This window comes from Saccoglossus kowalevskii, chromosome 3 (genome assembly GCF_978046115.1).
Source record: "Saccoglossus kowalevskii chromosome 3, keSacKowa6.1, whole genome shotgun sequence".
NCBI lineage: Eukaryota > Metazoa > Hemichordata > Enteropneusta > Harrimaniidae > Saccoglossus > Saccoglossus kowalevskii.
The window spans coordinates 21362254-21380862 of NC_140643.1; the positions used below are offsets into that span (position 1 = coordinate 21362254).

An 18609-nucleotide genomic window follows, 5' to 3' on the forward strand; every position below is an offset into this window, starting at 1 on the left:
CCTAATTAAAGCTTTGAAACGTGTCAGTTCGTACTCGTTATTCTGCGCAAAAGTCAAAGTCGCCATTTTTGTTTATACGAGACCCATATATCTACCGCGCTTTAACCTAAAACCATGCAAGTACACATGCCATGATCTGAAAAACAGTTCCAGTATACACAAGTGACATCACAATTGATGGGACAGGTTTTGTTTTGTAAATAAAAAAAATGCGGACTCGTTTAGCTGGAATTAGAGTTTATATAAAGTGCCCTATAGCAAAAGCAACGCATCAAAGTTTTTACAGAATATGAAGTAATTACAAGTGTTGCATCACAGACAAGATGGTTGAACAATCAAACACTACAATGAAATCTTTCAGTGATTCACTGTGTTCATACTGACACAGGCAACAAAAATAGACATTTCTCCATTTCACTGTTACTAGTATGCCACATATGTGTACATTAACATAAAATGACTATTGCACAATGAGTGCACTATACATTGTGAGGTTTACAGTTATAAAACAAGCTTTTTGTCCCTTTGTAACATCAGTAGAAAAAAAAAAACTACCATAAACAATTGCCTGCAATGCAAGGGAAAATATTTATCTGAAAAATGAGGATCAATTACAGTTGGGAATCTTAACACTGCTATACTGAATATATAAATACATTTAATTTAAAAAAACAGGACATTAAGATGATGGTTCTCTTCAAACCAACTAAAAACTTTCGGCCATTTTGAATCAGAACTTGACTGATGTGTAGCTTGTTTTAGATGTTGGATTTGAACAGAATGGAAGAAACACTCAATTTTAATACATTTTTGGCTTTCAAATAGATGCTATCTGAGTATCTTGAATTAGAATGGGAAACAAATGTATGTGTGTACGAGTAAAGTTTGGACATGATCAGTTCAGGCATGTCAGAGATAGAAATGTGGACTAATACATGGACAGAGAGACATGAAATTAAGTCCCCTTTTTGGACTTCTGAACATGGGTTAAAAAATGGAATTCTCGGGGGCGGACATCCAGGCATTTTCCCCGCATGGCAACAATCACGGTGAAAAAAGGCCGAAAACTCCCAGGAAATGGTACTTTGGGATGGTTGTTGAGACTCCACTGAACAGTGTAACAAGATTACCCCTGCGTGTAAATTTGAATGTTCAGGATTACTTCAAAATTGAGATCCTGTTTTTCGAATTTTCACCGGCTCTTCGCTTGGCGTTCCTCAGCAGCGCGCTCAGAGTCCATAGAAATGCGTGGAACATTGGTGCGCATTTTAGCAACGTGGAACATCTTGTGACGTAGCTCCGCCCAGAGCATATACATATATTGAGCACAATCCATGATATCAGTGTTGTGTTTGATTGATCTGTGGTAATACAGTTAGTTTGGTTGCTTGCTTGCTGGGTCATCTAAATAAATTTTAATTTTACTTTCAGCTTGAAAAGTTTTATACAGCAATATTACACACTTAATAAAAAAAAAAAAACCAAAAGTTTATTTCAATTTTGGATGCCAGAATCTGAAATAAATCACAGTAGTGTCAACAATTTTTTGTTTTGTTTTATTGGCCATGCATCATTCTTTATTTTAGAACTGGTTATTGAAATTATATTGGATCTGATAATATACAAAGTTATGGTTCAGTTATATAGCTATGTTTACTAGTGTTATTACCCTTCAAACCCATTATACTATTGATGTGGACGTCTCTCGTTTAGTAGAGCTTTTAAGGTGTATTTTTGTAACTTCCATTTTAGACACATCATTAATATAAAAATTCCTTGTGCAAGTGACGCACCATCTTCACATATACCACATGTATCACAGTTCACAATTGAGACATACTCTCAGGACTCTTATTTTCAAGACATCTCAGTTAATAAATAATTGTGCAATCAGCATAATAGGAGATCTGTACAATACATTGGAGTATCATGTGATGCTGTATACAGATAACTACATCAGAAGAAATGCAATTAATTGTTAATCAATTCCAGTTTAGTTTGTGTCCATTGAGTAGTCATCTTCACTCATTGAGGTGCTTTCCTCCAAGTCTTCTGCTGGTCTTTCTTTCATGTTACGTCGGGTCGGTGAATAAATCTGGTCATCAGGATCACGACGCATGTAAAACAGTACATAAGCAGCCTTGGACTAAAAAAGGAGAAAGAAAGGAGTTAAACATGTTTTTTTAACACATGGTTTAACGATATCAAGAAAACTTGAGTTTCTGCAATCTGAGGGTTTGTGACATTAGTTTGTGAGTATTAGAAGGAATGCAAACACATACCCCAACGTCATCTTCGCCAACACTAGACACGCTGCTATCATCAAAACTATACCATTGCTCATCGTCTTTACTCTTGGCATATGCTGTGTAATGCCCACCACCCATACCACCATAGTGGTTGGATACTGCTATTAAATCGTACAACGTGGAATCCAAATCAATGCCATGGTTGACCAAATAATCCTTCATATCAAGATCTCTGTGAAAAAAAAACAGAATACAAGTAGAATTAAAGTCAAGGTTATTCAGGAGAGAAAGTACAATGACATAGTGTAAATATTTTAATATTGGCGTCACTTTTGGAACATTTCTATCTTTTTGTGATGCCTAAATTATGTTTTTTGTACTTGTTGATGCCTATTCAAGATAAATGCTTTTTTAATGCTCAGTTTATCTTTCAAAAATTCCACCGAAATAAATGCCGAAAGATCATTTTACTATTATGTAGCGATATCAGGCAAGGAAATAAGGATTTTCACTCTTGCCCGACACCTAAATTAGAGCGATGCATAAAGTAATATACTTGCGGCAAGTTCTTTTACTATTCAATTTCAAACTTGTGTTCCATTGACCATTGATTAACATTTGTTTTTATTTCCTGATTAAATTTAAATACACATTACACATAATTTCTGCCTCTTTCCATACCACTTGAGAAAATGAGACTGTCTCTCAAAGTCAAAGATTGCTGGCAATGTTCACAGTGAAATTAAGCTGGGAAACAACAAAATTGTGGTTTTCACGATTACATTTCTTACATACAGTGCTGTATAAACTTATCAAAGTGACAATTTCATGGAGACAGCTGTATCAATGTATCTAGTGACAAGGAGAGTATATTCTAACATTCAATATGAATATTCAGAAAAACAACCTACCGAGTTGGGAAAGACACCAAAGTGTCCAGTTTATCTCTCCAATATCGATTGTATGAGAATCTCTTAAGGTGAATAACAAGAATCTTGGGTAGTTTCCACAGATCAAATTTTTTAGTTGCTCGTCTATGTTCTTTACAGGATGGACAATACCTAGACAGGTAAAACAGGCAGGAGAAGAGTTCATGTTTAAGATTATGATTTAAATTTTCTCATAGTTGCAGAATAAGTGAACACTATCAAAATAAATCGATTCACTCACCATGGATCATCAACTCCAAGTCTTTCTCGCTTGAGAAAAAGATCAATGCAGTCACTTAATTTAACACTTGTTTTCTTGGGTGGCCTTGTATTCACGCTATCATGAACATCATATTCCTGTTAAATGAATGCAAAAAATAGCTAGATAAGGTATCCTTAAATGAATACATGACATATCTATTCGTTATGAAAATTGCAAATATAATTACCGGTACATGTATTCTGTTAACACGTACCAAAGAAACGGTGTAGTTAAGTATTGCAACTCATTTAAATCCGAGTCTACTTTCCACTTACATGTAGTGCGTTTCAAAGTAGAAAAACATACAGAAAATTCACATACAAGCATTGTTCTATTGAAAAATCACTACCAAAGACATAGACACAAGATAAACATCTATATATATGTGTAATGTGCGATGTTTTGATGCATTTTTAGCATCATTTTGTATATATGGATGCAGCACTGCATTTGTTGAAACAAAATGGCCACCAGTCTGCCATCTTGCAACTTGATCAGAAAAATAACAGTTGAACTCTGGTGACCTTGCCCTTTGTTATATAATATAATTCCCTTTAACATAGTTTGTTTCAATATAAATATACATTGTCATAATTAATTTTGAATACAAAAAAGTTTTGGGGTTGAACTAACAGTGGGGAATCAGTCTACCGAATGTCCTTTAAAGATGTAAATATCTTACAAAAACATTGGTGCCTTATTTGTTTAATTATTTTAAGGGACATAATTTCCAGCTTTATTCAAAGTAATTCAGATATTTTAGTATAAAAACAAATGCCTCATTGCAAAAAAAAAGTGCTGCATTTAGACGTGAATAGATTCATAAAACATGCAAGATAACAGAAAATCTTAGCTGGCTTTTGTCCAAGTATTTTGTACAGGTGTCTGTCAAAAATTAATGATTCACTGAGACAAATATGAACTGCCTCATTGTGTGACTACTGTATTATATGAAAAGTAAAAAAAAAAAAACACCCTTTATGAATAGCTATCATGTTGCAAGCTCTGCTTTAAATTGTTAGTTGGTGTCCAGTGGAGGGAGAAGTCAACAGTACTGTTGCCTCCTGAGAACCTACATCTTCAAACACTGCAATCTTTGTTTGAAGTGAGTTTTTAAACTAGTATTATAAAAACTCTATCATTCTGTTCTAATAGCTGAAACATATTCCTGTGAGTTTTCATTTGTCGAATGAACTGTTTGTCAAATACAGAATACATATATTTTAGAACAATTTTCTTTTTAAAATGTGGATGAAATGTTTTGCTTTTTATGTATTTTTTATGTATTGTTTTTGATTTGATAACTTTGAACTAAACAGATTTTCTATTAGCTTCAGATCTTGATCAAAGTTTGGCACCCAGTTCATAGCAGTGTTTATATTGATTTTCTGACATCTTGTTTTCTGTAAAGATTTATTGGTAGGTTTGCAAATGTGTATCAGACTGTGCAATCTCTCCATGAGTTGGTTTTGAAACCCAGTAAGGGATTCTGAGATACATTACCAAGGATATTATTACAAGATAAATCATTTGCTTCATTGAACACATACAACAATGCATATTTCCACTGAGATCAGTGACCTTTGATGTGTATCACCAGTGATCAGTCAAGTAGAAACAGTCGAAATATTTTATCAGTTTTTCTCAATTTTTCCATGATATTTTCATACAGGACATCTGTTGTTCAAACTCAGGGAAGACTTTATACTGATGAACAAGGTGACCAAGTTTGATAAAGTTTGGAATAGAATTAGTAAAGTTATCATGCACACAATAACAATTATTAACGACGACAACGACGACAACGCCGGACAAAATCTTTCCCTTAATATACCTTTCCCTTCCATCTTTGATGGTACGGGCAAGGTAAAAATGCATCAAAGTCCTATTGTGTTCATTGCATGTACTAAACTTAAACCAAATTCGTCCCCCACACAGCTGGAATCTAGTTCAACAATAGTGAAAATGTCTGATTTTGATGCATTTTTAATATTAAAATGGCTGCCATTTGGCCATCTTGAATCAATCAAAAAACAAATACAAGTGCATATGTATGATATGCACATGTGTGAAGTTTGCCAAGACATGTCTGGGTTTTGCAAATAGACGCATGGATGCACACACAGACAGATTGACGCATGCACAGACACAAGGAGATGAAATTACAAGTCCCCGTTTTCGAACTATGTTCAAACAGAGACTAGAAACTCTTGAATACCTCTGCACTTTTTTCATCATAAAACTTCTCTTTGGCTTTCATATTCCAATCCACAGCAAGGTATGTGCGGGCTGAAAAAAAAAGATTATTATTTTAAGAAATAATTTTAGAATACATTTAAGTCATCTTCAGCCTCTGCCTCTGTAATGGCCAAAAAACTTAATTATTTGGATGTTCACAACTTTAAGACCTGCATGTTTTCAACTTGTACCCAGATCATGTCTCAATCAATATTAAAACGACACTGACATTTCATAATTTTATTTTTTACTATACGTACATACATATCACAGACCTAAAAATTCTCCTATGCATGTATATTCAACTATACTAACCTGTAAATTTTAACGGCACATCGTCATCTTTCAGCTTGGCTAAATCAGCACTGCCATAGGCATTCACCAGTGTAAATGTGAATAATCGTCTCCTCCTCTTTTTCTTCTCATCCTCTTCAGTTTTCTTTTCATTTTTGTTGGTTTGCTTACAAATCTGATCTTCTTTAGAATTCTCATTGATATTGTCACCACCAGAGTTATTACTATCCTCCGTTTGGGCGTCATCTTCATCCCCACTCATTTCAACCTCTGAAAAAGAATACAGAATTTCAAGTATTGATACAGACAGATTATCACAAAGAAAGAAAAGTGATGGTTAACTTTTCCAATCAATACATTACCTCCATTTTCTATGTTATCTGTCTGATCAGTGTCATCCTCACACCAATCTTCATTGTCAGGTATTTCTACATATCGCCTGCAAAGAAACAAAACACGTTTTAAAACATAGCCGCAACCATGGCTCATCAAAAACTAGTATGCTGCATTATCAAGTTTTTGCCACCTCTTGAGAAGTCAGAATCAGCATAAATCCACCACAACTAAAACAGCTCACATAAGCATTGTCTAATATATATAATATCATGATAAATAATATACTATGACATGGCACGCACACACACACACAAAACCCTACAAAAAGGATCTTTTCTGAGGTGGTCCTCGAGTATAGGCCCACCCCCCCAATTTCCCCGATTTTACATGTTCAGGCCCCTGGGCTTATGATCGGGGAAGTACGGTTAATAATATCCGACTTCATAATGGTTACTTACGACATCCTGTGTAGTACAATTTCATACAGCGTTTGATACGTTGTACTCTTCCTGGGAACTGCTATGAGTAATGGCTGTCCAAATAAGGTAGAACTAACAGAGTTGTAATTGTAATTAGATTGACGATGTCTGAAAAAAGGACAGATAATCTGTAATTGTATTGTAGAATACTTTATTTTAGCTGGAATTAATTTTTGCTGAAAAGACTTTATGGGTGTTTTATATGAAATTTATTTTCACTGATATTTGACAAGTTAAATAAGAAATACAGGAAAAAAAAGGTATGTTATATTCACTGGATTTTATTTTCACTGAATCATTCCTTCAGAAGAAATAGTAAAAATTAATTCTAACCGAAAATAAAATATTTTCCAGTAGGTAGAAATAGAATTTTGATTTCTAATGCGAAATGAGCACAGCATAAATACATTTCAAGTAAGTTCAATTTCTAAAATACCAGTCTTAGTTAATTCATCATTAACTAATTTGGGACATTTTGCTCCAAGAACCTATGTGCAACTTACAATATATCAATATTCTATTAGGAGTTACATAAAAAAAACCAGTAGCAAAAAACATCAGACAAATCTATAATAATGTGGTAAGAATTAGCTTGTATTAGCAATCATATTGAATACATCAAAAACTCACTTTTTCTCTCTCATGTAGACAGGCAGCACAGCAGTTGACGCATCATCAGCACCCGTCACTTCATACCTTTATAATGATAAATGACAATATTAATGGGATGTTGAGAAATTCTCATTCTAAGGCATGGTGATACAGCCATGCCAGAATTGTTTAAAGACCATACAAGTTATCGATACACTAATTAGCAGCAATGTTGAGACAGAGCTGCAGAAGAACACGTACTATCAACCACATTTGACAACCACAAATAACCCTGGGCGATGTTCTTGACAATTGAGCATATTTAGGAAGATCTATCATTCAAACATGCTTTTTGACTTTTTTTTCCAGCATTGTTTGTACAATAACCATGTTTTCATGTACATGCCCGGTGTTAACACAGGCCGGCTTTCTCATACAGTAGTTTGATGTACATTTACAACTTTGGTAACCAAATCATTAAAAAAATAAAATTATGTAAAATAAAATGAAAATAACTATGTTTAAAGAAAGTTTTAAATTTGTTTCACTTTAAATTCGTGCTCTATAACACTTTTTATGCAAAACATCAGTATGGAAATCATAAGTGGCGGGTAATTATTTTTCTTGAAAAAATGTGTTGGGGGGGGGGGGACATGACAATGCTTGTTGTGCAACACCATAACATAGGAATGACGGGAGATCTAAACACATCGTAGCAGCAACAATTCCAACTTCAATCCCTTACACTGACGACATAATCATACAGACATGTGTGTGGCAAAAACAAAGTGTTTTAAAGCAATGCATATAAATTAGAACATTTCCTTAGTCAACACGATTGCAAGTAGGAAGCATTGTTCTGACAGCTTGAATGACTTTGGCGCCTGTTGAAAGGTTGAAAATACATCACTACCATGGATGTCAGGAGACACTCTGTGTGAAATTACATCTTTGATTAGACACAATTGCTCGAGTCTGAAACTTTTAATTTCTAAATGCAATTCACTTACACAAATATATCATCTCTATCTAGAATGTGCGTAAGAGCTTCATCTCTTCCGAAAACTTTATGAAATCGATGATTATACACATCTGTAACAACCATCTACAAGAAGAAGCACAAATTATATGTAAGCACTTATAGACAGGACATTTTAGGTATACATCTTCTTGAGAAGTACTGTAAAATCTGTATTAGAAACCGCGACTTCTATTAAAATGGTACAATGCAACAGAGGGGATGTGGCTTCTATTAGAGCATCTACACTTATGAGAAATGGTGAACTTTTGGTTCTCAATTGTTCAAAAAGAATGGGTGCGACTTCTATTAGGGATGCGGCTTCTAATACAGATTTTACGGTAATTCTTTTTTTTTTAAAGAGCATGATTAAGATTAAGTTAGACACAACGTACTCACTACACATGACAATCGCATGTTTTTTAACAGACACATTTCATAAAAGCATTACATACATATTTTAAAAACAGATTGATACTGATACTACAGATAATAATGAATATCATTTACATTTCCTGTTGGTATTTCTACGATTTTTGACACAGCATCACATATATCACTAACAGACCCCATCTTAGGAACTATCACCTTCATCTGTAAGGGAAAGAAAATACAATATTTATTTAATGACAAGAATTTATAACACAGAACTAAACTATTAGTAACAGATGTTGAGTCATGAACACATAAGAGCAATTTACAAACCTGTATTGGTTTCTGCGTGGGCTCGTCACGTATAAGAAACACTTCAAGACTCCTCTCCTTCCGCAGAGGTAGTGGCAAGCTAAGAAAGCAGAATGGGTCAAAGGTCACAGAGACTTTGTCACACTCGGGACATACCAACGTAGATTTGAATAGTCCATGGAACTGATCTACTATAATAGAATGGTTTCTTTTCAGATGGTTGCCCCACGATTCCTTAGCTACAACCTATGACAGAAGATACTCAAGTCAATATGTATATATGCAATAAATCAAACAGACTAAGCTTTCAGTGATGTACACACGCTGATTTCCATTTATAATTGTGGCCCCAATTTTTCCTAGCATTTACGTAGAGTTATGTGAATCAACAGCGAGACAAATTTAGCTTTTACTCACTTCATCAGGCCTGCCATCATCATCTTTTATTTCAATGTATGGCTTTTTCTTTATCCTGTTTAAATCTTCATGTAATCCATCAATAAGAAAAGCCAAAAGCTCTTGCGAATCTTGCTGTTGGTATCCAGAAAATTGAGGAGCAAACCTGCCAACCTGCATCTGAAATATTCAGTCAGTAAGTCCTTATTAAAAAGAACAAGAAGCTACGACAACATGTGGATCTGTTTATTTTATCAAGTATAAATATACAGAAGCCACCAAAGTAAATTATTGGAATCCAGATATTCCTACCTTAAACTGCCTGGGCATGGTGTAGTTATATTTGCCAGACCACATTTGTTTAATCAGATCCGCATATGCTTTGGCAATTTCTCCTTTCATGCCAAGTGGATTTTCATAATTCAACTCGTCCATATATTGATTTGCTATAGGGGGATAAATGAACAAAGACTCAGAAAACTTGTTGCGAATTATTATTAGAGACTGGTTATAAATGTATCAACAAGTTATGACATGACACATTTCTCATTGGTTTTTAGTGTCCATTCATTAATGTCCATTAATTAACTGGCTATGCCAAAAACATCTCTGAAACAGCATTCATAAAAAAAAATGGCTACCATTCCAATTAAAATTGATCGACAAAACTAGATGACATGAACAAAAGGAGTTATGCTAAACCTCAAAACTTTTCCTCGATTATTGTATGAATACAGGTGTTGTGACGTGTATAAAATATGAAAGCGAACTTACTTAAAAAGTAGTATGTCAGCGGCGGTACATTGCTCATACACTGGATAGCTGAATTCATAAAACATGTATTTCCTAAATTACTCAGACCACATAAGCCTGGCTGTGTACCACTGGAACTAGTTGATCCATAACCATGGTAACCATACCCATATCCACCAGAATATGAGCCGCCATATGAACTACTTGCACTGAAAATAGGGATAGAAATGTATGCCATACAGCTGTAATTCAATTAAACTTGATTTATTTGTACATTGGAAAATATTCATCACCTGGCAACCATCATTAATGAAAACAAATGCAAAAACTACCGGGAAAACAGTACTTTTTCCTAGTTATTGAGACTTTCCTGAACAATGTAACAAGATTACTCCTACATGTGTAACATATATAAATTTGGTTGTTCAGGACTACCTCAAATTTGAGTTTGTGCTGTTTTCAACCAGCTTTCCGACCGGCTCATGCATAACCCATAGAAAAACATTGTACAGTGATGCACGTCTCAGCAACATAAAATGTTCTGTGACGTAGCTCTGCCCCTGAGAATACATTTATAATTAAGCAATACAACATCTTCCTACATGGTATACTACAAGATTTGGCACAGAAGCATATCATACTAGGATACAAATGAGCACCAACAAGATTTATATATAGAGTTGCTTCTGAACACAATCAAGTGGTATACTATTCCATAGTATATAAACTGGCCTCAGAACCAGCATTAAAACCCACTGAATATGCCTGAAATAGTTAATCAGCGAAATTTAAACCCAGTGAAAATTAGTCATTTTACAGTACCAAGTAGTAATAAATAAAACTGCTTGTGTATGAAGCATTATCGACAGATTTGATACCATCATAATCTAGCTAACTTCTGCCAAAAACTACTTTGTTGTTTAAAAAAAAAATGTATTTTATACATGCATTGTGTGCACCCACTAGGAATCCAATACGGAACACAACGACCACTGCCACTTAATGTGAGGCACTCACCTTCTCGTTGTTGTAGCAGATGAAGTATACATACTATTCTCTGCATTAGTACTACTGCTACTACTTGACGAGTGATTTGTTGAAGTGTAAGCGTTTGTAGACTTTGCTTGTCTTGGCCACGTACCATCTTCATTTTTCTGTTCTATAACTAACATCTAAGTTTGAGAAATAAAACGTACAATTCTAACTGAAAGGCTAGAACAATAAGAATTGGGTGTATGTAAATACATGTCATGAGATAAACTGAACATGCATTACAGGTCTCTATGGTTGATTATAACACAAGAATACACAAAGTATAATTGCTGTATATTTTCACATGTTAGTAAAAGGACCCTGGCAAACATTGAGGTTTTGCTCATTTGTACAACAAAAGCTCTTTTGTTTTACTAAAACCACTTATGACAGCAAAATGGGGGGGGGGGGTTGCGACAGATCTTTCAATCCCACTAATATACAAGAACCATTCAGGGCCAAAAGTTTAATATTTTCCACATAAAATCATCATATTCCATCGAATATTTACAATCTTTAGACATGTTCTATCTGCCAAGCTATATATCACTATGTCACCTTGAAAGCAACAAATTTTAACTTCCTCTACAAGGTCTTACCTGCCCCTGATAAAGATTAGCATCCTGGATTGTATTATCCTTTTTACTAAGATGTTCATACGTATTACTCATGTACTTATTCCACAACCTTGTTTCCTTGTCTGCACTTATGTTAAACAGTTTCCTCATCTCTTTCTCTATTGTTTCTGAAAATATAAAAACACAGTTCATATTTTTACTTAAGACAATTAAGACAATAAATTTGATCAGAAATGTATCATAACTTAGTTGCTACAATGCTCGTAATTCATGAAGCCCATTGTCTTTCATGTCCTTCTTTATAATTACACAGCAAAGAAATTACATTATATTCACAACTGTAATTGGGACATTAGCAGTTTGGAACTTGCATTAGAAACATAACTCCTCCCACCCATCCTCCTACTTACCTATCGTGTCTGCTTTGCTAAACTGTTTGGAAACACTTTTATCAAGTTGACTGTTTTCAGTTAATTTCAACTCCATCAAGTAAACTTCAACTTTACAATGTTTGACAAACATGCCATTTTCAATGACTTTTCTAGCTATCGGTTCTTGGCCTTCAGAGATTCCATACCAAGACTGTAACTTGTTCCAGGCTTCAGTCGGAACTAATATGTAATCTAATTCATCTATTAAATGTTCTTTTAAAACGTTCACTCCAGCAGGTTCTAAAGAAAAATGTATAATATGATCATTAACATAACTGAAATACTGCTCAACTGATTATTAGCAGGCATTCAAATTTTTTGTAAACATGGCACACTGAGATAACTATGGAACTTTGACAGATAGTGAACATTGGACTACTAGTCAGGCATTGCTACAGCTAAGATAATTTAGGAATGTTACCTTTAAACAAGCCTGAATTATCAATGGGACCAGGGTATGACGACTGCTCACCCATGCCATACATATCCCAACTGTCATATCCAACATATTTTTTCCATTGTTTGAACCATCTACTGTCTACAAGATACCTGGAAGGAAAAAAATTGCATTAAATGACAACTCTCTTCATGGGGGAAAAAACACTTATTTCACTTAAAACACTTAAAACTTTCAAAAATTGTGATTCCCTTTTCATTTACAATTTTTCTATGTATATTACACCTGAGCTGTGTGAAGTTGACAATGTTGCTGTTAGGTTAATTTAATAGGAGAAACCAAGATCTTCAAAAAAAATCAGTTTAAATCGATAACAATGAGTGGAAGCACAAACAGTGCTCTTCCCAATGCAAACTTTACTGACAGCAAATTTGCCTTTTATTTTGTTACTGATATTTAGTTTAAATTTAATATAGCCACACATGATGACTGTGGCTCAACAACTGAAACTTTCACCAAATGATGCAAACCAGATACACATAACCACAGCAACTCTGGTACTGACATGCGACTTACTACACTATTAAATATGTGATATAGTAGGCAATATTTGGTAATGATTGTCAAAATACTAGATATTTCGAATAATGGCTCCCAATTAGTACAATATATGATGAAAAGAAATGTGAATCGTACCTACATGCCTACTACACATCAATTACGTGTAATGTATATTGTTAGGCAAAAAATTCAATAAATGAGTCTTTAAAATTTATTATTTCTCATTTTGTATTTATTGCAATCAGATTAAATTTATGTGTACTTAACCCAATTCCTCTTGTGTACACAAGACTTTGATCATTGTACATATTAACTCATTACTGCCCACATAGCAAAGACGCATATAAAAAAATACATGGGCATTTAATTGTAAATGAAAAACAATAACAAAATATATTTATTGTGGTAATCAGCATCAGCAAAAATGATTTGCAACACGATCAAAGTCTTAATAATAGTCCAATTGAATACAAATATACTAGATACGGGAAAAGTTTCTTTATGACAAGCGTTACGTCAATCTATCCTGGTATACCAGGGACTGTCGACATGTCACCATGGTGTCACGGTCATTGAAGCGGATCGTTGTTGTACTGAAGTTTCTTTTATTCTGCGTTGTAAAAATAAAGTGCATCCGTCGTGTGGTATAAATAACGAAACGATGACGTCGACGAAACCAAGAATTTTGATGTCTCTTCAACTGTTACGGTGTCTGGGGTACAATATTTACACCACCGGCGCAACAAAAGACTTGACAGACGACGAACAGACGCCTAGCTATTAATATTGCTTTTGTCGACGTTATCAGAAATGAATATATCCATTACACGAAGCGATCTCAATAAAACTAACTACTATACGAAAACATTTGGCGCATTTACCGGTAAAATGACGGAGCCGGGTACAAAATGACAAAAACATGAATGACATGCTCGCAGTTCCGGAATAGGAATGCCGTAGGTTCAACAATAAACTCTATAATAATGGTTTATACTACCAGACCGATAACAATCTGTGGTGTTTAACGTTCTTACCATGTGTCGCCTTTTTTTAAGGAAGTTTTAAGAAGTTCACTTATTTCCGTTTTTTGTGTCTCGAGCTCGGGTGGCCCACCTTCCGCCATCTTGAATGTTCTTTCAATACTGCGAGCGCGAGGCATCATGGTAAATGACGTCATCGTGGCTTACATACCGTAGTCATTTCGTAAAGATGCCTGTGATTGGCTGAGCAGCAACTCTCCCAGTCCTAATATAGTACGCAATCCGACTCGTCGGACGTCACGTGCTGGCGAAACTCATACCATTCAAGTATTTGGTGGAATGAACAGAGAATAAGCAAATAGTACGCTGCGCATGTACTATATCTGGTATTCATAACATTGTATAAAACTAAACAAATAGCCAGTACTTTTTTCTGTTTTACCGCTTTGTTCTCTTCTGAGACAGCGATGGCATGCTTCATCTTCGAGTCATTGCTTCAGTCACGAGTGTCACATTGTCTCATTGTTTTATTTTTGAGATTTCCTTTTTATAAAAATGGCGCTTTTGAAAGAAAATGTATCTCATCTTATACTGTTTATCATCAGCGTTTACAAACAAGTATAATCATGGACAGATTTGATTGTGAAAATGAACGAGTTAATCAGATATGCCTTATCTTTATATCTGTATATATGGTCTGGTATTAGGTACAGCATTGGCAACGAAGAGTGGATGATAGCGTATAAAACCGATACCACTCCGACAACGAATGTCACGGTGAATTGTTGCTGTATATTATTACAATATTACGTTATTACGTTTGCCTTTTTAAAGAACTCAGTCTCAGAAGAAACAATACAAGTGAAGAAACATTACAATACATAAAGAACAGAATACAGACGCGCCTCTTAAAAAGGAATTAATACTGAAAACAACCACACTGACCTGCAACAAGTTTAAGTTCTGCTGTGCGTATGAAAAATTCGATGCTGACTGAAAACCAGTAGATATTAAAAAAACACGATTTGACTACGGTTAACTGTGGTTTGACAACTAATTAACATAGCAATTCTGTGCAATCAGTCTATTCATTATGCATAATATTACTCTGTCGAACGTCTATACAGGGTCCCTTATACTATGTTCACGTAGTTGCTCAAAAATGTAGAAAGCAGTATTTCACCATGATGCAAATAATACAAACATTCTGGAATAAAGTCAGTGATCGATGCCGGAAACACGGTATTTTGCAAAAACAGTTAAATGCTTATTGAATGTTTTGATATTGACTGCAAAACGTGTTATTTTACATAGCTAGATGCAAAACCCACATTTTGTGAAACTAAAATCCTATAGAGAAAATATCCCAAATTCAGAATTTGTAAATGGCAATAAAAACAAATTAAGAACACATATGAAGAAATGGAAAAGCTTGTCAAGTTATCGACAAAATAAAAGGTTACCAGTAATTGTTGTAGTTGTAATACATCACTGTAAATGTATCAGTTCTAATGCAATTCCGTGAATGCTTTGATTGTAACTTTTCATTCCTAAAATATAAGAACAGATAATGTAAATTATTTTCAGTTTTTGGTTTAACACTGTGAAATTGTTACAATAAACTGCAGACTTCCATTAAAATAAATAAATTAACAAGCAAACAAACAAATAAATAAATAAAGTAGTTCCCCCCCCCCAAGATGAACTGAAATAAACATCTGAGACCACGAAAAAAAAACGTTATACAAAAAGTTCCGAAAAGAAACGTAGACATAAGTATCGGAAAGCCGTGTTCTTGAGCCTGAAGGGTAGATAATGTGACACGCTTTATCCCATTGACCATTTGAAGGTCACAATTTCCCACTCAAAACGATGTAAATTTGTTCACATGTTGTGATTTTCCGCTCAATTCACTCTTAGTTTTGAAACACATATACCTAATGAGACATTGCTTCTAGTTTTTTGGTAAAAAAAAATAATTTTGGGGTTAATATTTTCAATGGAAAAGAGCAGACTATAAATGAAACTACTTCCGGTGTCTGGGAAACAATCATCATATTTTTACTTTACACAACTGCAACCGTCATTGGTGACTCAGCCGAGTGGTAGTTTCGCTCCGCTCTGATGTTACCGATAGTATTTTGTAGGCAGTCCCTGAAGTTGACTTTGCCAAATTTTTATACAAGACTAAAATACAATTATATCAGCAAAAATCAATACATAACAAGTAAACAGATTATAGATCTATCAAATGAATAAAATAATATTAATCAATCATGAAAAATCGGAATTTGAAAGAAAAAGGTGCCTAACATGAGATAGTGTAAACCGGATTTGCACAAGACGAATTTCAGAATGGTTGTTTGGTTGTCTGAAAAACAATACACGTTGGTAACACTTTAACATTGGTGTCGAATTTATTGTTTTTCTATTAAATTATTAAAAGAATAGACTACTAATAGATGTTTAATAGAAGCTTGTCCCACTATAAAATGTGTACAACCATACCGGTAGTGTACTGCCATCACGCTTCAGTACTAGTTTTAATGGGAACTTATGGGGGACAAAACAAACATGGCAGACGTCATTAGAGTAAACGTTATTATGGTGAACGATTCGATACAACGCAGTATATTTGCAAATAAATCCCAGGATGCAATATTTGCTAGTACTACCAATCTAAAAGATATAATACTACACCTCTTTTTAAAAATATATCGTCAAATTTCGAATTCTATCAAAAAAATACTTGAACGTGCGACGTAAATCATAAACTGCTCGTTCTATGGACACATTCGTTGTAGATGTAGTAGTAGATGGCATTTGAGTTGGTGAACTAATAATGCCCAAATTCGCCACTGCACAGTGACCTTTGTTTACGAAGTGACGAAACAGAAAATACGATCTATTTCTGAAAACAGTTTGATCACTGTTCTGAAAATATCTTTTTAGGTTCACCGGTATTATAATTGATATTGCATCACGGTACCTGGAATTGAGAGTCAAGGTATAAAAAATCTACGTAACCCTGGGTGAGTGCGCCAAAATGTTTTGGCTGGGATTCGCTCACTAACGGGTGTAACGTTTATGAATCTTGGTTTGCATTGTATCAGTCCTGTCATATACTCCTAATGTGGTTGCTGTGTGTGTGTGTCTGTATGTATTTACATCATTTGTAATTTGCATACACAGTACTGTTTATTGACACACGTAAAATTCATCGGAAGGAAGGAAAAACAATCCAATCCAAGACAAGTCAAATAACACAGAGGCTGGGATGATTTTACTCAAGATTGGTCATTAGATACCAATTGGTTGTTACCACCTGTAAGCCTCATTGGTTAAGTTCTGAGACATTTTGAATCATGTCGGGGTAGGGGTAATGATCCCATTACGGAGATCGGCATATTTTTGGCCATTTATTTGTCCAGATGGAGTGCATTTTGCTGCTTACGTAGCAGACTGGATGGACCTGCCAAATGATTTGAGCATTTTTGTTGCAGACAGGCGCTCAAACACTGTGTTTGGTGGGAAATCATAAAATTTCCCTATTCTGGCTTTCAATGTAGAATTCAAAGGTGAAAATGCGTCTAAACATTGCCTTGCAGGCTTTTGTTCTAGCGATAGAGGGTATTGTATGCTTTGCAAGCCATAAAGACATGTATTTTAACTTTGCCGAGTACAGGTAACTGCACTGAGCTCAAATGACTGAAGTAGTCCAGGTTTTCGGTTTTTGCTGTGATGGCGTCAGATAATGAACCTGGCTCGAGCGATCGATGGATCCATAGCAGCCTGTTTTTTGCTTTTTGAATTTCTGCCATGACAATGGTTTAGCCAATAGTGCTGGGCTCGAGTGATCGAATGCGGTCCATAGCAGCCTGTTTTTTGCTTTTTGAATGTTTGCCATGACAATAGTTTAGTCAATAGTGCTAGGCTCGAGTGATCGAATGCGGTCCATAGCAGCCTGTTTTTTGCTTTTTGAATGTTTGCCATGACAATAGTTTAGTCAATAGTGCTAGGCTCGAGTGATCGAATGCGGTCTATAGCAGCCTGTTTTTTGCTTTTTGAATGTTTGCCATGACAATGGCTTAGCCAATTGTGCTTGGCTCGAGTGATCAAATGCGTTCCATAGTAGCAGTTTTTTTGCTTTTCAGTTTAGTTGAACCTTTTACGTTTATATACACAAACAATAAACAGATACGGATGTATTTAAATTGGGAGTCTGGGAAGATCTAAGAATGAATAAGGAACATGCTCATCTTGTGTCAACATTGGAAAGCATATTGCTAGCATCAAGAGCGGACTCCACATTCAATCTTAACGCACTTATTAGGTGGGCTAAAGAAAGTTGTTTCCAGACATTTTCTTTCCCATGTGTCATTATATCTAACTAGTCTTATT

At 34.9% G+C, this 18609-nt stretch overlaps 1 protein-coding gene across 1 annotated transcript; it reads right to left on the minus strand.

Moving 5' to 3' along the window:
- Nucleotides 1-220: 220 nt before the first annotated feature.
- LOC100376081 (ubiquitin carboxyl-terminal hydrolase 15-like) lies at nt 221-14391 on the minus strand. Its single transcript, XM_006823429.3, has 20 exons — nt 14263-14391; nt 12692-12819; nt 12250-12510; nt 11861-12006; nt 11247-11401; nt 10251-10438; nt 9789-9922; nt 9498-9656; nt 9102-9326; nt 8907-8990; nt 8389-8483; nt 7418-7483; nt 6767-6895; nt 6335-6411; nt 5994-6242; nt 5659-5729; nt 3420-3535; nt 3161-3310; nt 2283-2481; nt 221-2146 (listed from the first exon to the last, which is right to left on the minus strand). Exons 1-20 carry the CDS (start codon nt 14388-14390, stop codon nt 1994-1996), a joined length of 2913 nt encoding a protein of 970 aa, XP_006823492.3. The 5' UTR covers nt 14391; the 3' UTR covers nt 221-1993.
- Between the last annotated feature and the right edge of the window lie 4218 nt (nt 14392-18609).